This window comes from Colius striatus, chromosome 17 (assembly GCF_028858725.1).
Source record: "Colius striatus isolate bColStr4 chromosome 17, bColStr4.1.hap1, whole genome shotgun sequence".
Taxonomy (NCBI): Eukaryota; Metazoa; Chordata; class Aves; order Coliiformes; family Coliidae; genus Colius; species Colius striatus.
Window position 1 is genome coordinate 673,257 of NC_084775.1, and position 20,766 is coordinate 694,022.

Consider the following 20,766-nt stretch of genomic DNA (forward strand, 5'->3'; position numbering starts at 1 on the left):
GCAAGGGAGCACTTTGCTGGCTGACAGGCTCCCCTGGGACCTCTCTAGAGGAGTAGGAGAGCTGTGGCTGGGGGCTTTCTTCTGATCTGGGGCTGTTTAGTCTGGAGGGGACTGAGGGGGGAGCTCATTGATTGTTACAAACGTCTACATGGTGGGTGTCAGGAGGCTGGGCTTTCCCTTTTTCCTGGTGTAGGCAGTGTCAGGACAAGAGGTCATGGAAAGAAGCTGGAACAACAAAAGTTCCATTGAAATGTAAGGAAAACAATGTTTCCCTGTGAGGTGAGGGAGCCCTGGCCCAGGCTGCCCAGGGAGGGTGTGGAGGCTCCTTCCTTGGAGCTCTCTGAACCTCTATGGACACGTTCCTGACAGAGATGGACCTGCTTTAGCAGGGGGGTTGGACTAGATGATCTCTGCAGGTCCCTTCCAACCCCACCATTCTGTGATTCCGTGATTCCCTGACCATGGCCAGCTTTGAAGAATGGCTTGTTCACGTCAAAGCTGGCATCACAAACCCAGTCACAAGGTGTCCATCCTACTCCTGTAGAGGGGTCCCAGGGCAGCCTTTATTTGAGTCTGGGCTGAGCAGACTGACTGCACACGAATGAGGAGAGCTCCCACCTTCGTTTTTCCTGTAGAATAAGCGTTCCTATTCTCCTCTCTCGGTCAAGCACTGGAGTCTGTTTTGCTCAGGACCGTCACTGGCAGCGATCCCTCCCTGCCCTTGTCTCCATCCACAACAACCTTGGTGATCTTTTTACTGCCATTTTGCTGGGGTCTCTGCCATCCTAACGAGGGTGGGGGTGGATGTGGGCACCGAGCAAGAGACTGTCGTGCTGCTGCTGGGCTGGTTGGGCCAAACCACCACACACACACACCCCCCCACTGCTCTCACCAGTTGCCCCCAACAAAGAACACTAAACCTGAGGACTTGTAGTTCCCACTCAGATGCTCTGGCATTCGGACCTCCATCTGTACCTAGAGCAGAGAGATCCCTTGCCCTAGAAAGCACTTGGATGTGCAGGTATTGGGAAAGCAGGACAGGCTGTGGTGATCAGCTGCAAGGCAAGGCCACAGAAGTGGACTGATCAGCCCCCTGTGTACGTGTGACCTGCTTCTTTCAACCCCTTTTCTCTCTGTTTTCCCACCTCTGCTCCTCCAGAAACCACCTGATCTCACCCTTTGCCTTGGTTTGGTCCTTTCCTACACATCCCATGGCAAGATCCGCGAGACAGCAGCAGCCATCCTGAGTTGCCACGGCCATGCTGGTGTAATAAATAATACAGAGTGTGTATTGATCATAATATAGAGTGTGTATTGATCATAATATAGAGTGTTTATTGATCATAATAAATATAGTATTTAAAATAATAAGAGTTTAAGAAAAATATGTGTTAGGTGTGACAAACTTAATATGGAGTGTTTTAGAGAGATAAGTGTTTTAGAGAGAGATAAGGTCAGCTCTCAGTTCTGTTTGTTTATAGATATGTAGGGGTGGACCGTGAAAATGGGCTATGGGGACACTGTGATAGTGCTCAAAAATAAGTAATCGAGAGGGAACAGGAGTACTGCTGGACCCCAAAAATGCCCAAATTAGGAATACCGGGACATCCGATCTACAGCAAATGCAGAGGAATACGGACCAAATTGGGAATATCAGGACATCCCATCTACAGCAAATGCAGAGGAAAAAGAACTTTAAATCCTAAGGATGACCAATGAAGATCTCCGACGTAAAAGCTGGACATTTCGGAACCCAATCATGGACTATGTTCAGGCGTGTGGACAGCATTGAAATCTTATATAAGGCGGGAAATAGAAGGCCAAAGTGTGCCGTGGCGGAACTACTGTGTTTCCCCGGTCACCCAGCGCTGTTTTGCTCATTTGCCGCTTGCTAAATGTCTTTATTTTATGTTAAACATTAATTAATAAATTCCTTTATAGAAGAAAACAGATGTGACAACTTTTTCGTCCATAACAGATGTAGATTCAGAATCTCTCAGCTGTCTGCCACTGGTCCCCCCTGCTCTGCTGGCTCCAACTAATGATAATTTGGCTTATGTGTTTGTTTTAACAATAGGTTCTTAATTCTCTTATTGACAAATCCAAAATGTCATACAAAGAGAAATGGATAATCTGAAGGGCAATGTATTTGTCAGCATCCGTTTCCGTTCCCAAGCACCAATAAACTGATGAACCTAACAGTTTGCTACACTGTCTCCTTCTCCTCACACCTTCCGCTGCCCGGGCCACTTTTCCCACCTTTCCCCTTCATTCTCGCGATGGGCGATGCCAGCCGCCAGGTCTTCCCTCCGAGCGGCGATAACGCTGGCGCCCGGCCTGCCGTTCCCTGGGACCGCCCTTCGCCCCGGCACACCAGCGGGCCCCGGGCCTTCCGGGCCCGGCTCACAGGAGCCACGGGGCGCTGGTACCCCCGAGGGGCGCTCGGGCTTGCGGGAAGAGGGGCTCGTTATCTCGGAGGAAACTAACGCCTCAGCCCCAGCCCCAGACTGGGGAGCCCAGCCTGGCCGGCGGTAACGGCCGCTGTGCCATGTCGGGCGAGGGGCGGCTGGGCCACGGCAATGGCGGTGGCGGTGGCGGCGACAGTGCTGATGGTGGCGGTGCGGGGCAGGCCGGGCCGGCGGCCTCTCCGCCACATCCTGCCCTCGGCGGCTCGGCGCGGCCTCGGCGCTCCTCTCGGAGGCCCCCTCCCCGCCTCTCCCGGCCCTTCTCCGGCCCCGGGGCTCAGCTCGTCAGCGCCCAGCAGCCAGGCGCCGCGATGTAGCCCCGCCTTTCCCATTGATGGCGGCAGCCGCCGGGCCGCCTCCCTCCGGCCCGCTCCCCCCAGCGGGGAGGCGCCACGGCGCGGAGTGACAGCGGCGGCTGCGGCGCACCGGGCGGGCGGGCGAGCGGGCGGCGGTGCGTGGGCCGGCCGCCCTCCTCCGCGGCCGCTCCTCGGCGAGGAGCCGGGCCCTCCGCGGCCCCCTGCCCCGGCCCGGACAGCGGAGTCGCCGCCGCTAGGAAGCCGTGCGAGGAGGAGGAGGAGGAGATGGGGGCGGCGGCCGGCGGCGGGGACCCCTGGAAGGAGTGCGCGGAGGCGGCGGTGCAGCTGGCGCTCCGCGCCGGACAGGTGAGAGGATCGCTCCCCGCCCGCGCCGCGGAGCGCTGCCCGGCGGCGGGACAGGGGCGCGGAGAGGCTGGGGGTGCGGAGCAGGCTGCCCTGCGGCTGGAGCATCCTTCTCCCAGGCGGCCGTACCGGCTGCGCTTCGAAATGAAAGAAAGAATTGTGCTAGAGGCGGGCGGTTTGAGGAAGCGCCGTGTGGGCATTAGGCTGGTGGGGCAGAGCTGGCGGGTAGGTGGCAAGCAGGCCAGGCCCCCGCTGCCGGAGACCCCGGCCGTCCCCTTCGGCCACCCCCTTCGGCCGCCCCCTTCGGCCGCCCCCTTCGGCCGCCCCCTTCGGCCGCGGGGGTCACGTCCAGCTAAGGACGAGGAGCCCCTTCAAGTGAAGGCCGGTTTATTTTGTAACTGGAAGTATTCTGATTTCACTTCAATAATACGGTGGAAAGAACTGTCAGCGTGAAGGTGGTTTTAGTAACTTTTTCAAATGTACACCGAGCGTTTATTCGGTTACTGTCACGTTTTGAAGTGTGTGGTGATGTTAAGGTTGAATTTGTGTATAACTGAAGCTTTACGCTGTGGTGCCTTTATCCAGAATGTTGTGTATGTGCACGTTCCAGGACCAGCATTTAGTTTTGAGCAGCTCGTGCAGAGAAAAAATGCCCGTGTCAGGGAGGCTTTTTCTTCTTCTTTTACATACCGGTGTCTTCAGAGTAACTGAATTTCACTTGCTGGGGATAAATCGGCAGTGGCCTTGCACAGATCTCCGTTAGCTTAGTTAAGATCCGTGTTTTGACACAGCAGAAGGTTGGTCATCTCAGGAGACATCCTGGCCGCACTGTGCGCAGCAGCAAAAATTGCACCAACTCTACCAGAGCCAAGAAATGGGATCAGCAGATTGTTCAGATGAGAAACTGAGTAAAACACAAACCTCAGCAACATGTATTTCTCTTCTGCTTCCATCTGCTCTATTTTGAAACTCACGTTGTATCTGTACACTATGATTTAAGAGCCTCCCTTTTCTATCTTGAGTTTAGGACCTGTAACTTTTCCTTAATGTGTGTTATTAAATGTATTTTCTCCTTAGTAGAAAGACACACACAAAGATGGAACAGAATGCCAGAGGAGAGGAGACTTGTTTTAGTAATACAAGGGAATAAGTGGATAATCCAAATTGGGATGACAGGTCATGCTCTCACAGGCTCTCCAAACAGCAGTGTCTCCAGCATACTCATTCTGCCAGCCATTTCACAGGAGAAACTCATGACTCGCTCAAGCCTCCACACTTTATTTCTTAAAATATCAGTTTGTCAAGACAGTCATAACCATCTCCAGACATTTAAATTGCCTAGAAGACCACAGCTGAGTACCTCTTCCTGGAAGATATAAACATGCCAGAAAATTCATCCTGGTATCTTTTTAGCTCACAATTTGCCATCGCTACAGTGCAACTGGCAGGAAATGCCCAATTCATCGGCAGCCCAAATTTAAACCAGTCAAAGATATTGTTTAAGTAGGACTTTGGAACTGTGTCGGGTCTTTATTAACTTTGTAATGTTAAGGTATGTTTTTAGTTCCAAAAACCATCAGAGATTCTTGTGGAGGAAAAGGTGCAAATAGGGCTGTATCTTTTATTTAAGTGTCAATCCACTTCTAGCTGTCCCCAAAAGAGTCTAGAGACAAGAACACAAAATGCAGTGTGATATAGCTTTGATAGGACTGGATTTTTGTTGAAAATTGACTGATCAAATGGGTCACCAAAAATAGTCGATTCCGCTGGTCATGTTCATCTTGTTCTTCTGCTTCTCTTCCCACCCCTCAGAGCTCTCCACTTTTGCCTCCATTGCTAGAAGTCTGCTTGCACTCTTTCTCCCCAGATCTGCCTCCTGTTTCCATGCCTGCTTGAAATGTCACCACTTTAGCCTTGCTTTTAAGGCCCTCCATTTTTCAGGACCACGGCAGGTTAGGAAGGCTTGGAATCATTAGAAAGTTTCTAAAAGAAACTTGGTGCAGGGGCCAAGTTGTTTCTTGTAACAGAAACTGATCATTTTGTGGAAAGTTGAATTATTTCTGTTCTGAAAGAGAAATTTCCTTCCCACAGGTGAGTGCCTATGAAATGATTTTTTTTTCCTTTAAGAGCTAAATATCTGACTGGCACTTCAAGGGAATTTTAAAAGTATCTGTTTCTCATGTATATTAACCTATTGCTGTTGGACATTTTCACAGGACTCCTTTGTTTAAGAAGTATTACTTCCCTATACGTAGTACTTTATATTTTATTATCTTTATGTTTCTTAAGATATATATTGAATAGTCGTGTTTCCCCTCTAGGGGTATCATGTACAAAGGTTCCATGTGGATCTCCACTGATCCATCCTCTAGTGTATAAGAATTCTTCCAAGGGTATCTATTAAAATATAGTTGAAATTAATGATAGCAAATGTCCTGTCCTACAGACTTTTCTTCTGCTTTCTTTTGCCATGATAGGTAAGCATTTGCCAAATCAGGACAAGTACCGTATTTAATCACATCCACCCTGTGTTGTATGGAATCCTAAAATGAGTGAGGAGCAGAGTTGTTTATCGTCATCATTTGATGCATGTACATGAAGAGATTATAAATTAGTATATGGGGTGTCAACCCAAGGTTTTAAAAAGAGATCAAATTATTGGCTTCTCTTGAATTATTATGGTCAATTTGAAAAATAACCATTCCTAGCACCTGTGCAGAATAGAGAGAGATTCTATGAGTTGTCTGGGTTTGGTTTGATGCAGAGGGTCTGCATCAAACATTTGACTTCAGTCTACATGGATAAAATGAATCTTCCTGCAGAGCCAGTGCAGAGCCTGTGTATCCTTTAAATGCTGTATGACTTCTTTCTAACTGTGTGCATCTCTGACAGAGATGAGCCTTACACTCCAGCACTGTGCAGAAATCAACAAAGATGAAAATCTGGAGGGCTCAGCTACTAATCTGGTTATCGACAATGCTGCTAGGAAAAAGAAACCCAACACCCCACCATAAGAAGGAACAGAAAAAACATTGTATACTAAATATGGCTTTCTAAATACGTGTTGTGTGTGATCACATCCTGAAGCAGTACTGTGCAGCACAATGTGTGGTTCTTGGCCACCATTCTCAAGAGAGTGCCAGGCTTTACAAGCCTATTATTTGTGTAATATTCCTTCGACTGTTGCTGCCTGTGCTCCTTTCTCATCTCCACTCCTGTGTTGTGGGGTTTTTTTGCCTTGAACAGTCTGCCAGAGAACATAAAACATACACATAAAATAAGATTCATCAGAAGTGCTTAAGTGAACTCAGAATGGGAACAAAAGTTTTAAGGTCAATGTAAGACCTAGAAAGTGAAGAATCCCTGACTTTATTAACTCTGTACAGTTAGCTTCTGACTTTATAGGCAAATGAAGGAATTGCTATTTCTTCAGTATTTTGCTGATGTTGGTTATTGGGTTTGGTTAGAGTTTGTTCAGACAGTAAATGCATTTATGTTAAACAATTGATTAAACTAGATTTAACTAGACTAGATTAAAACATTTGCAATGAGGAGTCCACAGTAGCAATCAAGGTTTAAATTCAAGTAAAAGAAAAACTTCAAAAGATCGTGCACACTTTGTTTAGTCTGTTACTTAATCTTGCTATTGGAAGCATTCTGCTACTTCTTCTCTCTTGATTCTTATGTTCTCTGAATCAACAAATGTACCTTAAGAGGAACATTAAAAAGTAAAAAAAAATTACAATACATTAAAAATTTAAAAGGGTTCTCATGAGAATCTGTGCCATTTGCACTGTGACAGTGATGAGTCTTGAGATATTGGAAGTGTACCCAGAAGTAAAGAGAAGTATTAGGAAAACATGTGAAAAAGAGAATTCTGTCCCACGTTTCATTCTTCTTCTCTCCACTTGGTTCAGTGATATGTATCATCCTCATTCACACTTCATCCAAGTTTTCATCTCTCACCACCCTTTGGTACTCTGACGTCCTTCAAGTGAGTTTTTTCAAAAGGGGATTTTTCCGATAGATCTTTGAATTGTGGATAGGCACAGCCTGAAAGGCTGTATTGTTACACAAGTTGTCATCTTCAGTTTTAATTGTGGCCTTAATCCTGTAGACATTACAACCACGACACAGTCATTATAGAGAGTGACGTCCAGCACTAGCTTCCTGGCCTTCTGCTCTCAGGCCTCCATACGGGGATAGGTGAGGGGACAGCCCTGGCTTGAACCTCCTGCATTCTACTGGATGACACTCTTGCTGCAGGTTTCAGCACTTACTATGCTACAGGTTTCCCTGCTGTTCCAACAATGAGTTTCAGAGTGGCACCATGGTAAGAACAGATGTATGATGAGAGTTGGCTAAAATCACTGGACTCATTTTCAGTGGGAGAAAACTTTAATCCAGATTTAAGGAGAGCTCATAGGCTGTCAAATTAACTACTGTGATAACATGGCTATACCTCCTGCTTCTCAAGCTGTTCATAAAATTTTGTCACCAGTATTTCAAGCCAAGTGTTTTGCTTAGTTTGCATATTTTTACAGGACAGGAAGCCATAGAACAACACATCTCACGTTGACCTTGAGCAACTGTCACAGTTCCTAGTGTTGTATAACAGCAAGGGGCTTACTTTAAACTGTTAGCCCAAATTTCATTAAATGTGTAGCTAATTTATCCTGCATCCATTTTGGAAAAAATATTCTTGGACATCAAGACTGTATCAATGGCACTGCTGTTCCTCAGCTTCATGTTAGCATTTCTGTATGTGAGGACTGCAGCGTCACATCCCAGTGCAGGAAAAGGTGAGAAACAGACTTACAATACTTGAGAGCAAAACAACTCACACAGAAGTAGTCTTGTCTTTAAAGAGGTTACCATTTCATCTGTCTTGAACTGGCAAGGAAACAGCTACAGTTCAGGCTTTGGCTGTGGGGGTTGGCAGAGGGTTGAAGCAGAAGCATAATTTATGGAGAAGGTGGACAGTCTGAGAATGTGCTCCATCTGCAAGAAGATGAGCTTCCTCTGCAGCCAGTAGCACAGCCAAAGTGTGTGGTTGGGTTTATATGCTAATTACAAGATTTGTAAAAGATTTGTATCATTTGTCAAAATTATACAGCACCATGACAAAATAATGAAATATTTACAGCAAACAGTCTGCAAAATGTTACGTTTGAAAGAATTCCAAACGCTTGTTCTAGTCTTTCTCATTTCTCAGTTCCACACCAAGACTTTTCCTTCAGCTTTAATAGAGATGAAAATCCTAGTAAACATTTCCTTCTTCCCTCTTCATACCAACTAGGGGCCTATAATGCCATCAAAATAGTACTTTTTTTACTCAGGGAAAGCATTTGGAAAGTTCACAAAGTCTCCTCCTGTGTTGTCTGCGGAACATTTTAAGCTCACAATTGCAAGTGCTATGTGGCATCATGCAGCACTTGTTGAGAGCACAAGAAAAAATAGCTGCTACTCTAGCCCTGGGCAAGCAGCTATTTTATTTTATTGGGTTTTTTTTTTTCTCTTTGTGTCATCAAGAGGAGTTTTTTCATCTTCAACTGTTTGGAGGAGATTCTGAATACCACTACCAGCTATTTGAATGAGAAACCAAAAGCAAGATTGAGTGCTAGCAGTCTGATTCTGCACCTTCTGTACATGCAGCACTTAATTCAGATCGTTGAGAGTGACAGCTGCACAGCACTTAAAGAAACAGGCCCTGAGCAGTTCATGGGAGAGCAGGGATAATTAAGGTCAGCAGGAAGTGTACCAGAACTGGATGTTCATTTCCCAGGGAAAAAGGAGGGTATCTACTGAAGGAAAAGGATATCTACTGAAAGAAATTTGGACAGAACAACAGAACAGAAGATGAGCTCAGATTTCAATTTGTGCCTTCTGCATCCAAACAACAAAAAACCAATAACTTGTTGATTTTCTCTAGGTCACAGGAAAAAGAAAGTTTAGCTTTGTAAACCTCGTTTCTCAAGTCAGTCTACTGTAAAAAATTCAAGTAGGAGTGAGATTGTGGATTTTCTAAGAGTGTGTTATTTCCTAATGACTGAATTTGGCTGCAGAAGAGAAGCAGCTACAGTTTGCAGTTTATATTACTTACTGCAATAGACAGTCCTAACCCATAAAATGACATTCTGCATTAAAAAACTCCTTCTAAAGTTCCAGGGGTGCCAGTTTAGATCCATTGTTGTATTCATTTTCATGACTTTTTTATATTTTGGGAAACATAAATGGAGTCCCTTTTTACCATGCAAAATAGTGTGCTATGAATTTGAGAACTCTCCTTCAAAGTTTCTATGAAAGCTCCTTATTCCTAGAAGAAAAAGCAGTATGTACGTTTATACATATAGATATAGATATAAAAATTAATTAAAATATACAGATATTAAAAATTAAGTATCTCTTCAAAAAGAGAAAGATGGAATTTGTCTTTTCACGTCACATCTCTAAACCACACTTGTTTTACTCCACACCAAATGCAGGTTTATTGCAGAAGAGTCCACTGCTGCTGGTTCAAAATGTGTCCTCACTGACAGTCCGACCTGGATTATTGATCCTGTTGATGGAACGTGCAACTTCGTGCACAGGTAAGTGGACAGTGAACTGGGAAGTACATAAAAGAGCAAAATGTAGCTTCTCACAAAGCCTCTCTTCTTCTTGAAAATGTTTTACCACGGTAGATTTATTCCGTTGTCTTGTAAGTAGGTGTCATGCCTTTATCTTTTTGTAGCTCCCTTAGTGTATCTGAGGGAGTGTGTGTTTGTGCTGGGGAGAGCTCTAGACTGTTATCTAAAGGTAAGCTAAAGTTTCTGCTGATTGCTTAATGGCCCACAGCTCTTGACTCACAGCTTGTTTATATATAACCGCACATGAACATGCAGAGGCTTGAGCTGAACTGGAGGAACAAGGCTGTGCTATGATGACATTTGGCCTAACGCCTTATGTGGTTGTTACCTATTCCTTGTAGTGGTGACGTTTTCTCCCTTTCAAATACAAGTGCTTCAGTTTTCCTAAGAAGTACAACCTTTGCACATATGTAAAGTAGAAAAAACAAAGTTGTACATAGATACTGTTTTTAGACTTACAGAATACTGCTCTGCAAAAGTAAATCTAGGGCTCGTTCTCACAGAAGTGCAAAACCTTTAATTCATCATTTAAGTCCTAGAAGTTGTAAATGAATGACTGCTTGTAATACTTCTGCTTAAAATATGTTCTGCCTTGTACTTTGTGATGTAACATAACTGCAGTTTTCATTAAATGAGAACAAAATAACTTGTTGGTGCAATTCCCTAGAATTCAAGGGGAGGTGGAGGGATGTCATGTGCTTTTCTTCAAGTGACATTTTCTCTTACTAGCAATATTTCCTGAGCCTTGCCTTCACAACTCTTTTTAAAACTTGTTTTTAAGAAATGAATTCCTTTCATTGTTTAAAGTGTAATAATTATACTTTAGTCAAAAGGAGCAAATTAAATACATGATGGTGACTGATGAAAGAGAGGGTAGAGGAGCTGGTTTCTCCTTACGTTGATGTCAGCAGCAAGGTATCTGTGCAGCTGGATTGCTATCTCTGATGCTTGAACTTGAACAGATTGTGCTCTTTAAAGTGATGACTTGTTATAACAACAGTGATGATTTTATACTGGGTAATTCAATTACACTAAGGCAAAAAGATCACTAAAATATACAACGCGTTTCATGTAAAAAGCCTGGTATCTTCCTGTGCTTATTTCTTGCCTTCTCCAATAGTAAATTCAGTTTTAACGACACTGACAAAGAGGACAACAAAGGAGAAATAGTACAATGCCAGGAGCATTTTGACACAAGTAAAACCACAGAGCTCCATGTGGGTTTTTTTTGCCTGAGGGAGTTGCATAACGAGTAAGTCAAGAGATTTTTCATTAGTGATGGGTCTTTTCTTATTTTTCACAGATTTCCGACAGTGGCAGTGAGCATTGGATTTGCTGTTAACAAAGGGGTATGAAGTATGTTCTTTGAGATGAGTGTCTGAGATGTGGGTAGAACCCTCAAAATCACATGGGAACTTTCAATAAAATACTTTTAGAAAGAAGCTAGCCACTACTCAGGTTTTTCCACCCTTTTTTAATTCATGTGGTCATACTCTACTAGTCTAAAATGATAGTCCTGCAAAACCTACTTGTGCAAACTGGCAATTGAAAGATAATTCTTACAAATTATTATAAATATTATTATAGGATTTATGTGGGGAAAAAAGAGAGTACTGACGTGGGCAAGGTTTTGTAAGACAAAACCGTAGTGAGTTAAATAATAGTGTTGCCTATTTGTAATTGAAACACATCTCCCAGTGTTCTTATATTAGCATTATTGCTTCTTTCCTACAAGCGGTATCTGTGAAGGCTAACTGCTGCTGTGAGGCAATTCAGAACTGATTTCTGTTAAGACCTCTCTGAACTTATGGGCCTAGTTAATTTAATCTACCTTTATGGTTTTCTTAACATGGAGAATAAGTGTATTTCCCACGAGAGCTTGATTATTGGCGGGGGGGTGGGGGTGTGTTAAGTATCCAGCCTTCATATGTGCCATTTTCAGTCTCCTAGCTATACCCGATCACGCTACTGCCTTTTCTCTGTATGTTGTCAGCTTACAGTTTGATATACACAGGAGAAGGAGCTATTCAAAGGAATGTACCTTTTTCAGACTAATTGCATGATCTCAAATACATGTATAGCTGTAAGTGAAGCCACCAAGAGTTCCATGCAATAACAACATAGTTTTCAGGTGCGCTAGTGCCTGTTACTGGTTTAAACAGCACAATGTTCTGTACTTCTCTAGTTAGACTTTTCAAACGTGGAAACTGCAGAGAAACACTTCCAGGCTTTTCTGAAGTTTGTTCATTCCCAAAGATCCTTTTAAATACTACATATTATTACCAGACAGCTTTCTCTAATATTTATGTTTTCTAGAACACCATCATGATTTTGATGCTGCATAATTTGGGTTATGTAAACTGAACAAAGCTGAAACAAAAATAAAGAATGATGTTAAATCTCCCTCAGTAAACAAACGGGAAAAGCAGAAAAAAGTATTAAGCTGAAAAGGAGCCAAAGTACACACAGGGGAACTGACCTGAATGTAAGCCTTGAATGGTACTGAAGAAATTCCTGCAAATGTCTTCAGGGAAAGAGTCTATTAATAGTGTCTTCCTCAAAAAAAACCCTTGATTTAGATGGGACCTCAGGGTAGATAGTGAAGACAATCTTTTCCCTTTGAATTCTCTCTGTTGAACACCAATGGTTATTCAAAATGAGTGGAGGAGGGCAGCAGGAAAGGGTTTTTAGTCTAGAACACCTGAGGTGTTTATTTGATCTTGTTACCAAATTCATCTGTGACCTTGAGCAAGTTATAATTTTTGTATATCTGTCCACTCCTAAATCAAACATTTCAAGTAGTACTTATCTAGGGGTGATGTAGGTGCAGAACAATGAATTTTGTCAAGTGCTTTAAAATCTTTTGGTGAAACCTATTAAAGTAACGGACATATGAAATACCTTGGGTTTAAATCGAGGGTCAAATTCTAACCCTCTTCTTGTTGGTAAACAGATGCTCCCACAAAAATTCTAGTGTTGCTCTTTCTCAAGCTTTCATTGATGGTCATGATATTTCGTATTTCTGTTCAAACTCCTGCTCTAGGAGTCGTGTGACTTAATGAAATTCTCACTTTCATGTGTAAACTAAAGGATTTTGCAGAGAAACATTTGAACAAATGTTTGGGATATACTACTTTGGTTGAAAAAGCAGTCAAATTAAATGTGCATCCACTGTTAATAAACAGTGTGTCATGCCTTTTGACTTTGAATGCCTGATTGCTCATATCTATGTATTTGGGGTGGCAAATTGTCAGTGACCAGTGGGACTGAAGTCAGTGGGACTACTTCTAGGTGTAACTGCTCACTAGTGAAAGTAAATCATTCCGAATCTGGCCTTAGGGGACTTGCATATTTCAATTAAAACATGCAATTGAATTTGAAATCAATTTGTCATTTAATCTATTCCAAGGTGAACTCAAAAAAGCTGAAAGTAAAAGTCTAGAAGATCACAAACAGATTGCATTAACTTCTCTTTATAAACTGAATTTTATATGACTCATATCTCAATATCACAGTAACAGTAAAATTATTCCAGTTTATTAGCATATATAATCTTTGATTACGTGTACCAATTAAAATATTGCTGATCTTTCTGCCATTAGTAGTTGGTTATATTTATGATGAGTAATTTGAGTTGCATTCATTTCTTTCCTTTTCAAAACCTTAAAGCTTGAATTTGGTGTAATTTACCACTGCGCTGAAGAACGATTATACACTGGTAGAAGAGCTCAAGGGGCATTTTGTAATGACAAAAGGCTTCAGGTATCAAAAGAGACAGGTTGGTCTAGATTTCGTTAGAACTCTAAAAGGAATATGTTAATTTTGTTTCAGAGTTGTTGCAAATCATCATTAGGATAATGAACATCATTATCCTGATGGAAAGTATTTCACCTGCATGATAATTTTGTTGTTATGTGTTTGTTTCTTTTCTGAAAAATCACAACTTCATTTTCTTTTTAAAATGTACATCTGAATATGAGCTACTGAAATAATCCTAAATCATTTTGCCTAATAACCGTTGTTTAAAATAAGGAAGAATGAGTAGATTCACCAGTTTCATTCCAGCTGTACACTGGCATAACTTTAGTGAGCCAGATGCAATGGGAATGGTGAATCAAATTCAGAGTACTGTGTCGGCTGTGAAGTGTGTTATGTCTGTAGGCACACATGCTAACTGTAAGCTAAAGGATGAGTGCTTCATTAGGGGTTCTTTAACAGCTTGCTTTTGTGTGCGGTATGTTTCAATATGCAAATAGCTAGCAATACTTCATCAACGTTTTCATGGAATTATTTTATTGGTAAACCATGTTACAGATCTATCTGTTTGCCTAAGGATAACAGATAACAATAATCACATGTATGTAGTGAAGTTTTGTTTTAATCAATCAAAATGCAGATGAGAACAGACAGAAGCAGACATGTGCCAAAAATGTACATCGTTGTACACAGGAGGTGATAAAAATTTTATCCCAAGAACAGATATCGTGAATTTGAAACACAGTAGATTCAAGCAATTGAACATACAGACTTGTTGTAGTGCCTCAAGCAGACCCTCAAAACTTCCCTGAAATTTGGGAAGTTTAACTATTCACCTGGATTAATTATGAGCTGGATCTCCCTATTTAGAGAGTTGTAATGTCAATGACCCCTAAGATTTTAATCCTTGATTATATAACACCTTTTTTTTCAGTGCTTGAATATCTCATGCTCCACAAAAGCCCGTGCTGGCAGAGACTAAAAACATGTGCTCCCATTTGGGCTGGCTGAGCCACTTTTGAAATGGCCTCACTCCTTTTTACAGTCAGAGAGTTCTGGTTTCCAGATGGGCAAGGAACAGTTTTGGCACGTGCCACTTTGTCTTCCTCTCTCTCGACATCCAAATCTAGAACAAAGCAAGGAAGTGGACCTTCTGCCCTTGCAAGTGCTTTGAAATTTGCCTTTGTTTTGAGAGACATAATTTGGTGGTGGCCAGTTTCACTAGTGAAGATGGATCTTCTTTAGTCTCACTTCTTTTGATGTTTTAAGTGTATAAAATCACAGTTGCTCTTCTTCTGTGAGGACTGTGGCTTCAGTGAAATAAACCAGCCCTGGAAGAGAGGTTGTGTTTCCCTATGCCTACCACTGGAAGTCAAGCAGCCTTCAGCAATGCATGATGTGTTGGAGGTCTAGGCTGTCACGTTACTTCATGCCTTTTGTTTCTAGGAAATGTGACTGTTGGATAACATTGATCTGCGCTATACATTTATTATTCACATGTAATCATTTGAAATCACAGTCCAGGCAAACACTGTTCTTTGTCAATGCCAAATTTTGTAGAGGTCTGGTATGGGAGTCCAGGCATCAGGATGCACCTAAATGAAGGATCCATCTTCCCTTTGATCTTGAATGGTGTTTCTTCTCATGCTTAGGTTCAGGTCAGGCCTTGTATGTGCTTCTGTGGTCAACAGAATTGTTCTTTTCCTCATAAATCTATCCGTATCACCATTAAATCTCTTCTACCAAGCCTCCTTATTTTTCTGGCCTGTACTAATGTAAGGAGTAGCCTGTAAATTTTCTCCTGTACCCTGAATTCGTGAAACCTCACTGATACTTGATCAGCCAGCTCATTTTCCTAAACAGAGACCTCCCTCTTAGTCTCTTCAACTAATTTCTACCTATAGCCTTTATGAAAACTGAAGAGAGCCACTTATCTGTTAGAAATTCATTTTAGAACTCAGAAGAACAACTTAGTCATGACCTAACTGTGACTGGTGTGGTATGAATGCTTGGTGCATTTCAGCAATGAGGCATGCTTTAGATATTCTGTAATTATAACTTGGGCCTGTTATGCAAAATTATCTGAGGCAAATTGCTTTCACCATCCAGAGTTTTCACTGATGGCTAAACAATGAATACCCTGCAGCGTGCCTGGATGGGTGTTACTGTATTTGAATTCAATAATTTAAAAAGTGATTGTTAAATCTGTGTTCCTACAGTTATGCTTTGTGATATCTTGTATCTTTCAATCTAATGACGTACCTGTTGCTCACCAACCGTTTACCGCATTGCTAGAATCCATACTCTACTTCTGCAATACTGAATTCATTGTTAGCCTGTTTAATTAAATGATGTCTCCAGCCTAATTTGAGTTTGAAAACCCCCTTGCTACTTCTGCTAAGAATTTTCAACTTAGGCAATTAGCTGTAATAAGCAGGCAGCCGTTCTCTAGCGGAATGAATGCCTCGCCTTTAACCCACAGTAGAGGTGACAGCTGACACTTGGACACAGCCTAGTTACTAAGTAATGAACGGCTAAACCTTTGAGTTTTGTCATGCCTTTAATGCCTCCAAGTTCAGCTGGCACAACAGAAGCAGAGACACTTGGCATTTGATGAACCATCTCCATCTACATTGGCATACGCTTGTTATAGACTAGCAGTATGCAGATCTCAGAGGTGGACGACTTCAACACCTTGCAAGTCACTGTGGGTCTTTCCTTTGACTGTACACAAGGCTGACATCCTCATCTGCTGTGGGGCAGAATTGCCCTTGCTGAATGCAATACAGAAATAACACTCATATTAGTATTTATTAATTAAGATACTGCTTTCATTTGTAATAGGTAAGGGTTCTTCTCAGTCATAAGGTGTCGTCAGTCTCTGAAATGTCAGAATGAGGAGGAGCTATTACTGAATGACTGGTGGTTTAGGTAGAAAGTTTCCTTTGCTCTTACTGTATTCCCAAATAATTTATTAACAAATTTCATTGAAGTTCCCTATTCATGAAATCCTGTTTTCAAATATAATTAGATTAAAATCATTGCTAATCCCTCGTTTATTTTATTATGCTGGGTCCCCCGTTTATTTTTAGTTGACCGCTAATGTTAGTACATTTGCCAAAAGCTGACCGGTCAATGAAATCAAATGGTGTGTATAAAGAGAAGGAATGTAAGAAGGCATACTTCTTTTTAATCTTTCTGTTCTGGTTTTAAAAATATCTGTTTAGATCAGACTGTTTGGTATGAGAAATCTGGTCTTGCTTGAATTTTTATGCAAAGCTGTCACTTATCCTATGAAAGAGTTAGAGGTATAAAATTTGGGCATGAAAACTGTTTTATTGTGAAAAGTCCATTAGTGTTGTGTTTAAAAACAAATTTCTAGAATCTGCCTGGAAGCTGTTGAATTACTGGAAGCAACTGCCTACATTGCAGATATCTCAAAGGCCTTAATTTTAACAGAAATTGGTCCAAAACGTGACCCTGCGACTTTGAAATTGTTCCTTGGAAACATTGAGAGATTGCTCAAGGCCCAAGCACACGGGTAAGATATTTTACCATATATGTCTCACATTAGTGACCAAAAGTCATTAAAAGCACTCCCTCCCGCCCCCTGAAAGCAAAACCCAGACAAGTATGTGGCATGTTTTGCAATCTTGACACATAGGTTGAAATCAAAGGCCCTTTCTGCTTTCCATTACCATGTGTCCTTCTCGTGGGGTTTAGGGTCCGTGTGATCGGGAGCTCAACCCTGGCCCTGTGCCATTTGGCGTCCGGTGCTGCAGACGCCTATTACCAGTTTGGGTTACAGTGCTGGGACTTGGCAGCAGCCACTGTCATTATTAGAGAGGCAGGTGGCACCGTGATAGACACTTCAGGTGAGTCAAATATCATTGTCTCTGTTGACTTTTGGGTGACCGAGTGGCTATTTTGGGGCAACTTGTGTTAACTCAATACAGTCTTCCTATGGCTCTACCTCATTTCTAGCAGCATCCTGTAGAAATGTCTGTACTCTCCACTAGAGTCTGGCTGATTATTCATGACACAGTGATGTAATTCCAGCACAGGGTTTCATCACATCAAGATCTTCTGAGTCAAACTCTATTTTGATGACTGAATAATTCCTTTAAAGTATCAGATTTACAGTGAAGAACTAGCCCAGGAGAATGGTAGATGCATTCAGATTCCAAACAGATTTGGGGAGACATCCTCCTGAGAAAGGATGATTCCAGGTTATTATTTTACTCATTTAGACAGTACACATCTCACAGTAATTGTTTACTGGTGACTCCAGATAGGAGTTGCTGAATAAGATTGTCCTTCCCACCCCAAAAAGAGCCACGTATGAAATTGTTTCAGTGTTTCTGAACCTCCTGAATGACAACATGGTTTCTATTTCAGAACACATTGCCTTTTTACATAATGTAAGACAGTTCTCATGAATCCCCTTGTTCTCAGGGGGACCGCTGGATCTGATGTCCTGCCGAGTGATTGCTGCGGGCACCAGAGAGATGGCTGTGTTCACAGCTCAGGAATTACAAACCATTCACTACAGACGGGATGATGAAAACTAAATACTTAGCTATGGAGTCTACTCTCCTAAACTATGTTAACCTTTGCAAGATGGGTGGCTTAAATGGTACGTGATTTCAGCAGGATGCTTTCTGTGGAGATTGTCTGTGTCAAATATTTTTAATAAATTTATTACTATGTGGAAAGGCATAGGGAGATTTTTAAACCTCTAAGAATCTTGTTTCCTTTTGAATATGTATCTCTTTCAGCAGTATCTTTTTTATAAGATAGCATATTTTACTTGTAGTAAATTAGTCTCAAAATGAAGTTATCATTTCATATCTGTGGGGCTGATATTTAGTCTTTTGTAACATGCAGCTAAAAATGGAACTTTATTTTTACAGATGCAGATCTCAGGTAAACGAGCTTTAGGACTGTAGTAAGGACAAGTAGTTGAGAATGTGTGCCTATAATACCCTTGTTCTGTGATACTTAAGAACGCAATAAAAGTGACGTTATTGTTTCCTAACTGTCATAGCTATATATCCATATATATGTATATCATAGAATCATTTTGGTTGGAAAGGTCTTTTAAGATCATGGAGTCCAACCACTAACTTCACACTGACAAGCCCATCACTAAACCACGTCCCTCATCTACACATCTTTTAAATATCTCCAAGAATGGGAACTCCACCACCTCCCTGGGCAACCTGTTCTGTTGTTTAACTAGCCTGTCAGTGAAGAAGGTTCTCCTAATATCCAATCTAAACCTTCCCTGGTGCAACTTGAGGCCTTTTCCTCTTGTCCTATCACTCATTACTTGGGAGAAGAGACCAACCCCCAGACTTCACTACCACTTCCTTTCAGGTAGTTGTAGAGAGTGATCATGTCTCCTGAGACGCGTTTACTCCAGGCTAAACATCCCGAGCTCCTTCAGCCTCTCCTCATAAGACTTGTACTCCAGACGCTTCACCAGCTTCATTGCCAGCCTCTGGACGCACTCCAGCACCTCCATGTCCTTCTTGTAGTGAGGGGCCCAGAGCTGAACACAGTAGTTGAGGTGCAGCCTCACCAGTGCTGAGTACAAGGGGACAATCACTGCCCTGGTCCTGCTGACCACACTATTTCTGATACAGGCCAAGGTGCCATTAGCCTTCTTGGCCACCTGGGCATACTGCTGGATCATGTTCAAACAGCTGTCAGTCAACACTTACGTACATCCATGTATATCTGTGTGTATGTGTGTGTGTATAGATACACACCTATACACGTATATGCATGTATACATATACATATCGGTGTCTTGGATGCTCACAGCAATGTAGAGAATGCTTAGAAGAAAGCTAATATTTGAAGTTATTTTCAGGTAAAGAGCATAGGTTGTTTAGGTGGTTTTGGTGGGGGCTGTCCAAATGGCAAATAACAGAGCTGATCATGAAAAACGTGTCATGATTTTACAAACTGTCCAGGTAGTTCTTGTTTCCCTTCATCCCTCTGCATTGGGATAAACCATACTGTCCTACAGGCCTCTGTAAGATATTTAAACCTTTGAACTCTTACTACCATAGAGTAAGTGTAGTTAAAACCAGGAATATCAACTCCACTGAGTTGTTCACAATATTAATTACAACACGCAATAGTAGGCCAACAGAATAGAGCACAGTATCAAGGAGCTGTTGATTTTGGAGCAACTTGGAGCAGAACAGCAGGATTTGAACAAATTACAGGCAAGTTATTAAAAATATGAGATATGCTTGAAAAAAAGTTGTAAATCACATGCCCTTTCTCACAAAGTCGTAATCACACTTTTTGATTAGAGAAATGTGTAAAATCAGTTACATACATTTCCTAAATCACAGTTGCTGTCCATCCTCGTATCTAGCATTGGTGTTAATTCCCAGTTGATCATTTCTGTTCATATTAATTGTTAAGTTATGAGCACATGGAATATACAAGTGTGTCCAGAAAAGCAGTTGAGATTAAATGACTTCTATATTCTTATTTAAAAAAATAGTTAAAGGGTACCTAATTTTTGCAAGAATGCAAATTAGATAGAGGAATGAGTCAAAAAGTAAGTTGGTTAAAAGTTTTTAACTTTATACAGTGCATGTGTAGACTTTGTAAACATGTTGAAATATCTGCTTAGAACATACAAACTAAATATTTTTTTAAATAATCTTACATATATTTCTTGCAATGAAAAACGTTTTTTACTGACGATAACATAAAATTCTGTGTGATGCTTTTTCACAAGAAATATGAAGTATTGACTGTGTGAAGAATGTTTAAATACAACTAAGTGCCGCAAAGTTTTCGGCTCTTGGCCTGAAAAACCAGACCCGAAGTCTGCAACCCAGACTCTAAGTCTGAAAAACCCAGGCTCGAAGCCTGTAACCAGGCTCAAAGCCTGAAACCAGGCTCGAAGCCTGAAAAACCAGCTCCAAGCCTACTTCATGCGGCAATCAACCCAGGGTCCAATTCTCAGCTGGGTGGGAAGAAATCAGTCCTACTCAATGTGAGTGATAGCAGAAATCCTCTTCTCTTATTGAGAGCAGGCTCTAACTTATATACACAGCAGCTTCAAAGCTAGCTCAGCAACAGCAGCTAATAGATCACATTCTCATGTTCATCCTACTTGCGGTTTCTGCCATAAGCAAGCTCCCTCACATTTTCCCATCTTGTTTTTCTCCGAAGTTGTTTTCCACCTTGAGCTGTTAGCTCGATAGCTGAAAACAGCCTGACCTT

At 42.0% G+C, this 20,766-nt stretch overlaps 1 protein-coding gene across 1 annotated transcript; it reads left to right on the forward strand.

The window, feature by feature from the left end:
* The first annotated feature begins 2,548 nt into the window (after nt 1–2,548).
* LOC133627105 (inositol monophosphatase 2-like) lies at nt 2,549–18,080 on the forward strand. The gene is given in 9 exon segments (XM_062010298.1): nt 2,549–2,749; nt 2,846–3,172; nt 5,136–5,215; nt 9,610–9,714; nt 11,057–11,102; nt 13,423–13,531; nt 16,942–17,050; nt 17,233–17,384; nt 17,965–18,080. Coding segments are annotated over 9 exon segments (1,245 nt in total).
* Nucleotides 18,081–20,766: the final 2,686 nt, after the last annotated feature.